We start from the raw sequence: 14,754 nt of genomic DNA on the forward strand, positions 1-14,754 counted from the left end.
TTTTGTACAGTCAGCTTAATTTGCTTTGTTATGATTCTTTAGAGAGCCTTGTGAATCAGAGGATGCTGCAAACCTCCCATCGTCACAGCCCTCTTCGCCCTCAGAGAACGGGACACGAACCACAGAGACGCAACGGAGTCCAGCCAATTCCAAAAGCACTTTAGAGGAGAACACATATGAGGACATCATCGGTAAGCGACGGAAAACCTCCATTTTGTACGAATTGCGTTTTTGATTGGAACAGCTTCCCATGAACTCAGCACCTGTGGGAGGGGCCAAAGGGGTCGGGTTCATACTGAGGTCGGCGGCGGCCAAAGGCAGGGTCCTTTGGTGGTCTGATGGAATGGCACCTGTCTGCTAGGGAAAGAGCCTGAGCCGGTGTGCGAGGTTACGAGGTTCTGATGAGATATCGTCAGTCTTAACCTTCACACACAGCTGGGGTTCTGGTACCAGTCCTCTTTAGAGGGGTTGGACTCTTTTCTACTCTGGAGTTGCCAACGGTGAGCGCTTGTTGTAACTCCGACTCCATGCCTGTGCGTTGGGGTTTAACGAGATGGAGGAGCAGGTAGCTTCCCTCGACCTTCAGGTGGGAAGACAGGTCCTGACTGTCGTCTGTGTCGATGCACCAAACAGCAGTTCACAATACCCGCACTTTTTGGAGTCCTTGGAGTGGGTGCTGGAGACGTTCCTGCTGGGGAGTCCCTCGTTCTCCCGGTGGATGTCAGCGCTCATGTGGATAGGGACAGTGAGGCCTGGTGGGGCGTGACTCCCCCATCCATTACTCAAGAGGTGTTCTGTTATTGGATTTCAGTGCTCACCGCGGATTGTCCGTAATGAACACCATGTTCAGACTCAAGTGCGTCCACATGTGCACTTGGCACCGGGACACCCTCGGCCGCAGTTTGATGATGGTCGTGTTATTTGACTTTCGGGCCCATGTCCGGGACACTCGAGCGAAGAGAGGGGCGGAGCTGTCAAACAATCACCACCTGCTGGTGAGTTGACGCTCATAGTAGTCGAATATGCTGGCCCGACTTACAAGACCCAAATGTGTAGTTTGGGTCGATGGCTACATCTGGCGGAGTCCCTTGCCAGAAGGAAATTCAATTTCTACCCCTGACAGAAATTCGTCCACCTCCCAGGGGAGGAAGGGGTCATTGAGTCCTAGTGGACCATATTTCGTGCCTCCATTTTTGAGGCGGCTGACTGGACCTGCGGCTGTAAGCTCGTCGATCCCTGATGCGGTGACAGTACCCAAACCGCTCGGTGAACACCTCCCTGTTGAGAGAGCCACAAAGAGGAGGCCCCGGGGATGACCCAAGACACGCTGGAGAGACTGTGCCTCTTAGTCGGCCTGGGAATGCTTTGGGATTCCTCCAGCAGAACTGGACGAAGTGGTTGGGCAGTGGGAAGTCTGGACTTCCCTGCTTAAGCTACAGCCCCAGCAACCCAACCTTGTATAGGCAGAGGAAAATGGATGGATGGGTCAAACATATGTAAAATAAATGCCAAGTGTATCTAACTGACAGTTTTTTTTTGTTTTTTTTTTTTGACAGAACCACCTTCTTCCAGAAAAAGAGAATGTGCTTATCCTTGTCGGTTTTGTTTCTGCTCCAGCATCTGCCCAGTGTAGTGCTGCGACGCTTACAGTAAATGTGTCATCAGTGGAGTGGTCTCGGAAGTCCTCTGAGGCCTTAATAGATGGGATTAACAGTTAACACATTTTTGGCTACGGAATGAATAAAATCTTTGCATTTTTTCGAATATTTTTTTTTTTGCAGTTAACATTGGAAAATCAAGCTACAAGAGAATAGCACTTTGTATCTAGACTTCCTCGCTGCCTCGGAAAAGAAAAGCCAAGTTGAAGATTGTACACGGACGTTGAGCAGTTGACTGTAAACTGCACTGAGTCATTACTTGTGAGCTCATGTGTCCGTGAAATGAACGCTGGACACGTTGAAGCCAAATTCCTTTCCACAAGCAAAATGCCCCCAGGCCTTCTGCCCATTCTCCTTGTCAGCTCCCACGGGCATACTTCATGTGCTGGAAATGAGTGTCAGCGTGAGTAAAGCTTGGCGTGGAGTAACATAAATACCGTGTCTCGTGATCAAACTGTGATATGGAGATCAGTTGAAAAAAAAAAAATAGAAAAAGAAAAGCTGCTTGCATGATAAATCCTCATTAAAATTCAAATAAGGGTGACATGTTTGGATACACAAGTTATAGAGCTCGTGCACGTGACGCTACCTTTTTCACGGCGCCATTTTGCCGGTCAAAAAGAGCCGCTCGACATTGTGGGAGACTTTGAACCGGAGGAGAATATTCACAATACCCGAGACCTGTTGTGCTGTTGGTTGTCACAACAGACGAGACAGATCTTCAAAGAGATCATTCGATGAAATACCAAATGAAAAGACCAGAAAATATCGATGGGTTTCGCCAATTAAACATTGCCCAACCAAAATACTCACACGCCTGTGTCGCGATCGCTTCATTTCAGGTAGGAATTATTTTTCTCAATCTCAAATGACCAAAAAGTATTTATAATGCCACGTTGGCTCATTTGAGAACAATGCGCATTAAAAATGTCTGTCGCAGAGGTTTACGGAGGTTAAAGTCCGGCCGCAATCGCTTCCGTGTACGTTCTGTGGAGACGACTCCGGCCTTTTTTTTCCCAATCAAAGTTAATGAATGCGAGTTTGTGTAAAACCGGGGGCCATTTATTGAAATATTGGCCTTTGTATTGAATACTAGCTGAAAAGATCGATGGATTCCAGCAAAGGTTAATGTGTGGCCGAACACGCTTCCTCGTTCACGAGCCGTCAAAACCGTCACTATGTGGGATTTATTCCTGATTGAGAACAGATCCAACAACAAAGTATTCGTATGCGTCCAGACTTTTCTACACTTTCAAACTTTTCCGTGTAAATCTCGACGGCTTACTCACCAGATCCATGTGTAGATCCAGTTGGCCAAGACAAGCGGAAGCGAATTCACAGTCCGATTTCTTATCGGCGAAAACATCGATTTCGGCATTAAATACGGGTCCTCTATGCCGAGTTTATCTAATTTTTCCACGTACCGCCGTTTATTTTCACCTTCTAAATGTCCGACGGTGTCCGTCAAGAGTCTGGGCGTCGTGCTACAAGACATATTTCCGTGCCGTCTCCGACCGACTTAGCATTGAGCAATGGTTTAGCTTGACCGGCAATATGGCGACGTAAACAAAGGTCACGTGATTTCATCAGGTAGGTGCACGAGCTCTATAGCACAGGATCGTATCATTTCTTCATGTTTTTGAACGACTGTTCAGTACTGTGCTCATCAGCGGTTAACTGCAGCTTCATATCTGAGTACTACATAGTTGTGAGTCTTTGCACCTTATTCGGAACATGCGTAACGTGTTTCGAAACAAATATGAAATGCAAGTCTCTGCTCTTCTGGCCTGCACTTTCTTGCTAATGTGGACGTCAGAATGTAAGTCAGTTGTTTTGCCGCGGTCTGTTGTAGTTGCATGAGTGAAATAATGGGGCCAGACAAGTGTAACGTATTCATGACGCGTCCGTTGGGAAATCGTTGAAGCAGAGGATGAATCACACACTTTACGAGGCCGACGCTATGATACCCCCGTCTGACTCGATTTGGATGACGCGCTAGCGCGTTGCCGCCGTTGACGCGCTTTTCTGCTCCGATTCTTGCGAATGCATCCGATTGAAGGCTTTGATGACGGCTATTTATCACGTTGCGGTGTTTTATTTTCTCGTCAGAACGTGATCAGGAAGAACAACGTAAATCCTGTGGGCACTGCTGCTAAGCGCACTCACGTATTTTGTCCCGCACAATCGGCTTCTATACCGTAATGTGTCCATTTCCAAGGGTAAGCTGATGCAGTCGTCATAGTTTGTCCAGTGCCTCACCCTGGCTGGAGAATCCATTGTGTACACGGAGACGTTCAATCGCACAGTGGAGTCGAGGTGTGTCCGCCCCTCTGCACTATACTGTGTGTTGGAGTGCAGTAAATTGCACCTCGCACTCCATTAGCCGCCTCACAGACGTATCATTTTCCCAGCAGGCTCTCATTAAACAGTTTTAATGGACTCGCACGGGGTCACGCGAGTCTTTCTCATTCTGCTTAACTCTGATGATACAAACCCAAAGTTCATTCAGCAAGCAAATCTTCTCTGTGTTGTTTCTGCCCTCCACGCAAAGTTTAAATGAACCATAAAATATCAGAACAAAGCCGCGGAGGCAAGTTAATGGTAAACAGACCGTTTGACATCCTCCCGAGTACGCGTTTCGCCTTTGGAAGTCGCTAAACACCCGTTTGATCGCTATATTATTTTCCTTTCCTCTGTCGGATGGTTTTTAATTTCTCTTTTCGAGATACAAGGTGTCAAATTTTAAACGAGTTAGCAACGGGCACTGGCTCATCCCATTTTATTATATCCATTTACTAGTTTAAAGGGTTAACTACTCTATCACGGTGGACCAGCAATTGCTCGTAGGCGCTCTTCCCTAGTAGTAATGCGGGTGATTCTATGATTCTCTTTGGTATCTTCTTACGAGTCACGTTTAATATTGAGAGAACGGAGAATGCTATGTGTGTATGGCCAACTAATTAAAATAGTTTCTCTACATAAGTTTACGTGCTGTATTTCACCCGATAGATCCGAGGCAACGGGTGGATCCGTGAGAGTGATTGACAGCTCCCTTTTGACCAATCAGTGAGCGTCATTTCCGAACTCCGCCCATGCTGCCCACAGCCGCGATCTTTACCCACAAACAAAGAAGCAAACAATCAAGCGTTCTTATCCATGATTAAACACATCACGTGAATACAAATATTTTGGGCCTACGTTTACTTGTACGGTACATACGTTCAGACTGATAGAGGACACGCATACTGCCATATTTTATGTAAATTAATTATCCACATTTCGAATCGAGATGTTTATGTAGCGTAAAATTGCAAACTTACCCTGCTTTGCATGAACGATAGGCATTAGAAATCTTCCCGCAATCGATGTCCAACCTTTAGTTCATGAGGTGGTTGATTCTTTCGCATGGACGGCCAACACATTGCAGAAACTTTATCTGGCGTCCCCGTTTGGGAAACCTTGACATTATGAATATATCCCCGCTGAAAGTAATTGAGGACATTCTGTACTGTCTTTGTCGATATTTCTGATACCGTGGGCACAAAGGAAACAGAAATACAATCGCTCATAACGTGCTTCGGCTGCACTGCGTCCGCCATTTTGATCGGTAGCTTGGGGTGCATAGCAACAGTATCTAAGTAGGCGTGGCTTAGGCGCCCCGCGCGGATCCATCCATTGAGACCGGGCCGCTGTGGTTCTGAGAAGCCACGACCTGTTGATGACATCCCGTGTCTTACTTTTGCGCAATCGCCTGTCCCGGCTTGTTGGCAAAATGCACTTCACGCACTGAGTCACGTGTGTTTTTCTTCCACAACGTAGACTAGTTAACTAGATCATGAAGTATAAGCGGTCGTTAAAAAAAACTCTCATTCATTTGTTTTTTTTTTTTTTTTTTTCTTGTGCAGCTCTTCAAGTTTGAACCCTACATCAGAAACAACTGATGTCTCTGAACGTTCGCACAGATAAAAAGACAACACCATGTCTTACTGGAGCGCTTACTTCATGTATTGATGGTTCATGCCGATGTTGCGTTGTCAAATATATACAGTCGTACATATCTCATTTAGGACCACATGTTGAAGCGTCCCTTATTGGATCTAGACAAGTGTGCCTTGAGTTGTATGCACGCTGACATGGATGGATGGATGGATGGATGGATGGATGGATATAGATAGATAGATAGATAGATAGATAGATAGATAGATAGATAGATAGATAGATACTAGCTCTCTTTTAACTTTGTGATACTCCATCCATCCATTTTCTTTGCTGCTTATCCTCACGAACGTTGCGGGCAGTGCTGGAACCTATCCCAGCTATTAATGGGCAGGAGGCGGGGTACACCCCGAACTGGTTGCCAGCCAATCGCAGGGCGCACGGAGACAAACAAGAGTCGCACTCACAATCACAACCTACGGGCAATTTAGAGAGTCCAATTCATGTCGCATGTCTTTGGGATGCGGGAGGAATCCGGAGTGCCCAACCGGAGGAAACCCACGCGGGCACGGGGAGAACATGCAAACTCCACACAGGCAGTGTCGGAATTGAAGCCGGGTCCTCAGAACGTGTGAGGCCAACGCTTTCCAGCTGCGCCGCCGTGATACTTCATATTCGCTCAATTTCATTTTTTTTTTTTTTTTTTTTTTTCGTCCCGGCCAACTGTGTCTTGTTACCGAGTCGGTGTCGAGAAGGTAATGTACACTTGGTTTTAGTTTTAGTTCTTTTGCTCTAAAAGCAGCTGCTTGTCTCGGCCAAAAACAACATGTTGGGAGCTTTCCGGCTCAACCCAAACAATGAAGGTTGCGGCTCGGTAAGCTAAACAACGAGCTCCGAGCGCCAGATGTGACTGTACAATGCTAAAGTTGGTGTGAAGTGAAGTGAAAATTGAGACCGTGGCGAGAACGCAATTATCGTTGTTTACATCAGCGACCCTTTCTTTAGTCGCAAGTATATGCACAACAAAAAAATGTTCTGAATACTGGACAAACATCTGATTGACCATCTCACCGGGGAAGGAAATTACTTACCCAAATGTTTTTATCAAACAAAGAAATCTCTGTGAAGATGAGTCTCGTCTTTCTCCGTCAAGCAGACGGCTTGCATGCTTGGACGATGACTCATCGGCTTCGGTTCAGTTCAGCTCACTGGGTTCTGTTGGGCCCGGTGCCAACAGCAACTCTTTTGAAAATGGGAGATCCAACTGGGAATGACATTTGACTTACCTTTGTTTACACACAGACCAGAGCAAGATCCCGCAGTGCTTCCGACACCTCTTTCGACCGCGCAGTCTGCTCGCTTTTGGACTCCTCTCCTGCGTAGATTTATCGTAATTTACGATATACTGAATGTGAAAACCCTGTCCACAGAGAAGGAGAACCCCTACGAGGATGTCGACCTAAAACGGAGGAGTTTGGGTCGGAAAAGCTGTCATCTGGAGAGCAGCAGATCTTGGACCGCCATGGATCGGAAGCAGAACTCGCCGCCTCAGGTAAGCCAAAGGCGGAACGTCACGGGCCTTTCTAGTCCGTTGTCCTCGTGAAAACTAAATGACGGAACCATTCCCTTTTGAAATGATTTTGGTTTTGCTAAATGTCATTTTTAAGACTCTCTCCAAAGTGGTTGATTCCACCAAATACTTCCCACCTGCAGTATCCCCCGACTGGACTCTGAGTACACAATTTGCTTAACGTATTTTTTTTTCTACAATATAGCGGTACAGTGGATCACCTCGCAGGTCTGATGTCCCAGGTTCAATCCCAGTCCCACCTGTGTGGAGTTTGCATGTTCTCCCCGTGCCTGCGTGGCTTTTCTCCGGGTGGGCACTCCGGTTTCCTCCCGCATCCCAAAAACCTTTGACATTAATTGGACACTCTAAATTGGCCCGAGGTGCGATTGTGAGTGCGACTGTTTGTCTCTATGTGCCATGCGATTGGCTGGCGACCGGTTCAGGGTGTACCCCGCCTCCTACCAGGCTCCAGCGCTCCCCACTCTGTATGGTGAAATTTCGCACTTAATAGACTCGGCCAACAGCAATTTTAAAGCACTCCAAATTTCCGATTCTGCTCTTGTGTTTAGTTGCCGTCCAAACCCAGCAGTCAGTCCCTCCGCATCCTGAGCTCCACCGACCGGAAGAGTCACCGCTTGTCGCAGTTGTCCAAACGCCACAGCCACGACGAATCGCTGCTCCTCCCCCAGGTGGCCGTTTCCGCTTCCTCTTGCGGCCTGCTGGACGATAGCCTTTGCCGAACCGGCGATAACCTGGCCTCGCACAGGCATTGGCGGATTCCCAAGGTACACGTCGCTGGATCCAACGCAAACATCTCCGCTTAGCCCTTGCTGAGCTCTACGTGTGTTCCCTTGTAGGATGCTTGTAATGCTTTGGTTTAGCCCAAATGTAGATTCATATCAATTACAAAAAGTATATGAATTCGATTCGTATAAAAATCTCACTAGGTGGTGTTGAGTTTCATCAGTGAGAGAAGGGATGAAGTCCACCTCGCGATGTGGTTGAAGTCAATCGACCTTTCTGGTGGCGACCTTAAGCTCCGCCCCCTTAGACATGTCCCTCAGCCTTCCAAAATGGCGACTGAACATAACAGGTTTGAACTGGATTCTCTATCGCGTATTCCAGATATCGGCGTATGTTTTTTTTGCCAAATGCGTCAGACTTGTCCAAGAGAGTTCTACAGAGAGGTCTCAACTATTTCACGTACACGGAATTAAGATTTTTGGACGGAGCAGGACGCGATATCAGAGTTAGAGCGAAACGTTGGCGATCGATGCAAACAAGTTTGACGCCTCATAAATTTCGTATTGAAATACCAACAGGATAAAATAGTGGAATCGTATGGCGCATGTAAAGCAGGGTGAGTACTTTTTACTTGGAAAGATCACCAGTAATATCATTGGAGTCTTTATAAATGTAAATGTATTCATTTGACTTGGCTCGTGATGGAACCCAGTGCTCTGTCTTAAAACTCAGATGTGATCCAAAAAGGCAAATATAATTTCAAAACTCATCTTAAATTACCCCGAAAATGAACGAGTTGGAGATCATTTGATTAGATGGTGATGAGATTGATTAGACGCAAGAAAAGGTAGCAAGGAAATAAAATAGTCAAGTTCTTTGAGCCAGAACATTTTTTGTTTTTCATTTTTTTTTTTTTTCCTGTTTTTTGGGTTTAAGATGAAGATAGATGTTGTGTTCTGTTTACAGCTGGTCCAGAGAATCAACTCCATCTACTGCAGTAAACGCGGAAAGAAGAGACTTAAAAAGCTGTCCATGACCAATCTGGACACCTCATCTTTGAGAGGTGGGGGCCGCCATTTTTTTTTTTTTTTTAATGGGGGAGGGGGGTTTGAAGCAGACATCTGTGAATGGATCTAGCTGTGTTCCTCCCAATGTCTAAACACACATTTGTGAACTTGCCCTTTGCGCCCTAGAAAAGCTTTTTTGTCTGTCTCATGTCTGCCCCCCTCCAACCCCCAGATGACAACAGCGAGAGTGAGAGCGACTCTGACGACAGGTTCAAAGGTGAGCGAGCGCGTCGCTAGTTTCCGGGGCTGAGGTGCGTGAGGGTGGGGCAGTTTCCCATGTGGCTTTTGATTGTACGAAGGGACCCCGTCTGGACCTTGCACATTTTGACTACAACCGTTGCCAAATGTATGGGATGGCCATTGTTCATGCAACTTTGGTCACAAAAGACGGTTTTCTGAATGTTTACGGCGTGCCAGTGCTAGTTAACGTGTATTGAAAGAAAAGTCCCGGGTTCAATCCCGGACCCGCCTGTTTGGAGTTTGCATGTTCTCCCCGTGCCTGCGTGGCTTTTCTCCAGGCACTCCAGTTTCCTCCCACATCCCAAAAGCATGCGACATTAATTGGACTCTCTAAATTGCCCCGAGGTGTTATGATTGTGAGTGTGGCTGTTTGACTCGACGTGCCCTGCGATTGGCTGGCAACCAGTTCAGGGCGTGCCCCGCCTCCTGCCCGTTGACAGCTGGGATAGGTTCCAGTGCTCCCGGTGACCCTTCTGATCATAAGCAGCAAAGAAAATGGATGGATGGATGGATGGATGATGAGACTGGCGCATTTTGGCCTCACAGTTGCGAGGAATTGGGTTCAAATCCTGGCCTCTCCTGTGTGGAGTTTGGATGTTCTCCCCGTGCCCGTGTGGCTTTTCTCCGGGTGGGCACTCGGGTTTACCTCCCACATCCCAAAAACATGCAACATTAATTGGACACTCTCAATTGCCCCGAGGTGTGATTGTGAGTGCGACTGTTCGTCTTCATGTGCCCTGCGATTGGCTGGCAACCAGTTCAGGGTGTACCCTGCCTCCTGCTCGATGATAGCTGGGCTTGGCTCCAGCAATCCCGCGACCCTTGTGAGTATGAGCGGCTCACGGGATGGATGGATGGATGATAAGACTGCATTGTTTCTTTACTGACGCGGCAGCGGTACTGGTCTTTGTGATTCCGTCCTCAGCCCACACCCAAAGGCTGTTGAAGTTGCAGTCCATCCTTCGACAGGCCCCCAGCTACCGCACGCTGGAGCTGCAGCTCATCGAGTGGCAGGAGAGGGAACTCTTTGAGTACTTTGTCGTCGTGTCTTTGAAAAAAAAGCAGAGCAAGAACTCCTACTCCCCGGAGGTCTCTTACCAGTTCCCGAAGGTGAGGGCGTGATCATCGTACCTGAACCTGACGTGACGAGAATTTAAAGTGACTGGATTTATTTTCTCTTGTGTAAGGTCTGACAAAAATCCACCCAAAGTCTCACCTAGGGATTGATTACTACGATCTCGAATGGTAGACGCCAAATTACGTGTTCGGTCAAAAGTGGTGGAGACTGCCATAGTTAAAAGAGTTTTTTGCGCTGTACGCATGGCTGATGGTTTTCTCCATGGAACATTAGAAATGTTCTTGGAAAACAAACAAGTTACACAAAATAAATCTTGTTGCTCCGATAATTTGGGGGAACCCGAAAACCATACAAAAGTCGTGTTTTGTTTGATTTAACTTGTCCTCAGTGGGTGGCAATTGTATTTTTGTCCCCCGTCCCGTGTAACGTTCCATTTCAAGTCCGAGACGGTACACCCAGAAAACTGCTCTTGGGGAAGCCAGCACCATCCGTCACAGTGCGTTGAAACGACCCAGACGTTAGGAAATGCAGAGCCGAAAGGAGATTTGTCGTTATTGATGTGACGAGAGTCCGTCTTGCGACTGGCTCCAAGTCAGCCTGGCTTAGATCATTCTGAATATTTGGCAATAACTTTTGTTTTGGGGATTTCGAAATTGTTTGCACAAGTGGAAAAGTTCTTCCCTCCGCCTCACAGTTTGCCTGAGCTCCGCCGGCACTATTCAAGGATGCAAAATCAGCCACGAGCGTTTTGATAAATCACATTCCGTGTGATGAATCGGCGTCAATTTGGGTAATCTCACAACGAGCTAAACGAAGCGCACAGCAATTAATTGCGTTTGGTTGCGCCCGGTTAAAAGTTGAGCTTCCACATCCGTTTGTCCGAACAGTCAAGTTTGCGCCAGTTTTTGCACTGACATATCAAAAAAAAGCTAGGAAGTCCGAGACTATGGCCCTCAGTCGGAAAAGGGCTGCGTGCCCTCTCCAGGTCGGGGATGAGGTCCTTCCCCAGGTGGAGGAGTTCAAGTATCTTGGGGTCTCGTTCACGAGTGAGGGAAGAACGGAGCGGGAGATCGACAGATGGATCGGCGCAGCGTCTGCAGTGATGCGGACTTTGTATCGGTCCGTTGTGGTGAAGAGGGAGCGAAGTCGAAAGGCGAAGCTCTCAATTTACCAGTCGATCTACGTTCCTACCCTCACCTATGGGCACCAGCGGCGGGTTGTGACCGAAAGGACAAGATCCCGGATACAAGCGGCCGAAATGAGTTTCCTCCGCAGGGTGTCCGGGCTCTCCCTTAGAGAACGGGTGAGAAGCTCGGTCATCCGGGAGGGGGTCAGTGTCGACCTGCTGCTCCTCTGAATTGAGAGGATCCAGATGAGGTGGCTGGGGCATCTGATTCGGACGCCTCCCTGGTGAGGTGTTCCGGGCGTGTCCCGCCAGAAAGAGACCCCGAGGACGACCCAGGACACGCTGGAGAGACTGTCTCTTGGCTGGCTTGGGAACGCCACGGGATCCCACCGGAAGACCTGGAAGAAGTGGCCGGGGAAAGTGAAGGGTTGACGTTCGAGTTTGACAACGTTAACTCTGGGGTTTACATCTGCTGTATGATATCAGCCTGACAATCTCGGACTTCGAGCTGACCAGATATTCAAATACAGTCGTACCAAGAGCAAACAGAGCTGCGGCGATTCTGATACTAGCGATTGTTTCCCTGCGTGCGTCAGACTATCACAATAGCAGTACGTGTAGGCGTGCGACTAAAAGATGAAGTCCCGCAGAAATTTTTGCGCTGAATGACTCCCCTTTTCACTCCTCGTGCAGCTCGAGAGGCTCACCAAGCAGATGCGAGAGGCAGAGCAGAGGCTCAAAGCCATTCCTCAGTTCTGTTTCCCCGACGCCAAAGACTGGAACCCCGTGTCCGAGTATTCCAGGTATAGCTGAGCGTCCTAACGTTGAATGTTCAACACATGACGTTCCTTTGTAGGAACCGTTATATCGAGTTCTGCTGTCACTACGGACAGGCCTTCAATTAACCTGAAACTGCTATATTTTTGATCCAAACGATTTTCTGACCATAATTTCGTAGCAATCACGAGATTCTGAACCTTTTTTTTTTTTCGAGTATCACAGTGCAGCAGTTCTCTACATAATACAATGGATTACTTTTCCTATGCAGCCCAACTCCGTTGTTTGTGACAATTGTTGTTCTACGCACAGTGAGACCTTCTCCTTCATGTTGACCGGAGAAGACGGCAGCAGGAGGTTCGGCTACTGCAGACGCCTGCTGGTCAGCTACTGTTCGGCCTCCCGGCTTTCCCCTCGCTCTGCGTTTCTGCGCACACCCCGCTGAGCCTCGTTTTGTTGTGACAGGCCTTTTCATTTGCGCATGAGACAGGTTTTCCAATGACGCCATCGCTGATTGGGACCAAAGTAAACATATGCACACAGTGTGACAAAACACAAAGCGAGTAGCTCAAAATGATTCCGCTAAAATGGATCTTATCAAGGATACCAACTAAATGCTCAAACAGCAACTCCAATCAGCGATGGATCTTATCTCCCTCACCTGTACCAACCTCTTCCTGTAAGTTCATCCAATCTGCAATGAGTCTTATCGCCGACCAGTACCGAACCTTTCCGGTAGCTTAAAGGGAAATTCCGGTGGTTTGAATCAACAATATATCCAATCGGTCATGTCATACAGTATGTACTTCTTCTTCTTCTTCTTTTCCTTTCGGCTTGTCCTGTTAGGGGTCGCCACAGCTAAGCCTATCTCGTGCATCTTCCTCTCGAAGACCCACGGTCTTCATGTTCTCCCTCGCAACATCCATCAACCTTCTCTTTGGTCTTCCTCTGGTTCTCTCTTCCTTGGGAGCTCCATCCTTGTCACCCTCCTACCAATTTCCTCACTCTCTCGCCTCTGGACATGTCCAAACCATCCAAGTCTGCTCTCTCTAACCTCATCTCCAAAACATCCAACTTTGGCTGTCCGTCTCATGAGCTCATTTCTAATCCTATCCAAGCGAGAACCTCAACATCTTCATTTCTGCCACCTCCAGTTCTGCTTCCTGTTGTCTCTTCAGCGCCACCGTCTCTAATCAGAGACTCTTCTGGACCTTCCGTTCCACCCCGCATGGAACCCCTTTCTTCACTTCTTTTACCACACTCACCATTTGTTGACCCCAAGTATTTGAAGTCCTCCACCCTCGCCATCTCTTCTCGCTGTAGCCTCACACTTCCCCCTCCGCCCCTTCTCATTCACGCACATATATTCCGTTTTACTTCGGTTGATCTTCATTCCTCTCCTTTCCAGAGCGTGCCTCCATCTTTCTAAAGGACGCATTCCTCCGTCTTCCCGATCAACCTTGACTGCTATTTCTTCATCAGATGAGGATAAATCCAAGAAATCAGCGCTGGCCATAATTGTGTCCCGTGTAATCGAGCCTTTGGTGCGCCGTGTAATACGTCACATGCGCGCACGTAGGTCAGGTGACCTGCCAAAATGGCCCCTGAAAATTCACAATTGTCGATATAAATCTTCTCAAAACACCATTATATGAGGGAGGATTAAAATCACATTTTCAAGGTACAGTACATATTACAGGATCTAGCAGTGGTTCCCAAACAGTGTGCCGGGGTACATTAGTGTGCCGTGAGCGCTCTTCAGGTGTACCATGGGAAGCTATCCAATTTGATGTCATTGTTATAAAAAAAAAAATATTCCAAGAAATAATGTATCTTTATTCATCTATTTACGCCAGTGAGGCACAATGACAGACAGAACAAAAAAATCCTTTTGTATTAGATGGCAGGAAGTACATGCGGTAATTAGTCGATCCATTTTTGGTGACATTTACTTTTGTTGGTGTGCCGTGGGATTTTTCAATTGTAAAATATGTTTCTTGGCTCGATAAAGGTTGGAAATCACTGACCTATTGGATACATTATTAATCCAAACCGCCGGAATTTCCCTTTAATGTCTTTTTTTTTTCCATTTGCTGTTGTTTGGTTATTTGTTGTTGTGATGTTACATTTTCTGTCGTTTTTTTTTTCTTTGTAATTGTGATTAGTAGTTTTTTTTTTTTTTTTTTTCGGTTTACCTGTATGCTTGATCTGGACGACACCCCCCCAGTCCAGACTTTTGAAAAAATATAAATAGTGCAGTAGCAATAGTCGAATGTGCGTTAAAAGTAGCAAAAGACGCTGCTGAATTTGTCGCCGTCCCCGTTTGGCAGCTTCACCCGAAATCTGCTTCTGCTCAAGGCTTCTTCTTGCTGGTGCACGGGGGAGTTTTTACTTGCTGTCATTTGTGACCGATTAGCTGAGTCCTTTCAAATTTATGAGCATAGCAAAATGAAAGGCAAAACGAACAGAAACCATGAAGCGCCACTTTGTAATTTTTGGACATTTTCATAATGAGGCCACAGAGCTTTTTGAACTTATTTTTTTCTAAATCGCGGGAC

The 14,754-nt window shown here is 47.2% G+C and overlaps 1 protein-coding gene across 3 annotated transcripts in view; it reads left to right on the forward strand.

The window, feature by feature from the left end:
• Positions 1-14,754, forward strand: part of dennd2b (DENN domain containing 2B) — a 65,852-nt gene that overhangs the window by 31,738 nt on the left and 19,360 nt on the right. For all 3 annotated transcript variants that reach the window (XM_061813751.1, XM_061813750.1, XM_061813752.1), the window contains exons 4-11: positions 43-191; positions 7,025-7,146; positions 7,734-7,949; positions 8,875-8,971; positions 9,148-9,192; positions 10,141-10,325; positions 12,113-12,222; positions 12,509-12,578. In XM_061813751.1, coding sequence (XP_061669735.1) covers positions 43-191; positions 7,025-7,146; positions 7,734-7,949; positions 8,875-8,971; positions 9,148-9,192; positions 10,141-10,325; positions 12,113-12,222; positions 12,509-12,578 — 994 coding nt within the window. The remainder of the gene's footprint in view (positions 1-42; positions 192-7,024; positions 7,147-7,733; positions 7,950-8,874; positions 8,972-9,147; positions 9,193-10,140; positions 10,326-12,112; positions 12,223-12,508; positions 12,579-14,754) is intronic.

Source organism: Syngnathoides biaculeatus, chromosome 3, assembly GCF_019802595.1.
Source record: "Syngnathoides biaculeatus isolate LvHL_M chromosome 3, ASM1980259v1, whole genome shotgun sequence".
Taxonomy (NCBI): domain Eukaryota; kingdom Metazoa; phylum Chordata; class Actinopteri; order Syngnathiformes; family Syngnathidae; genus Syngnathoides; species Syngnathoides biaculeatus.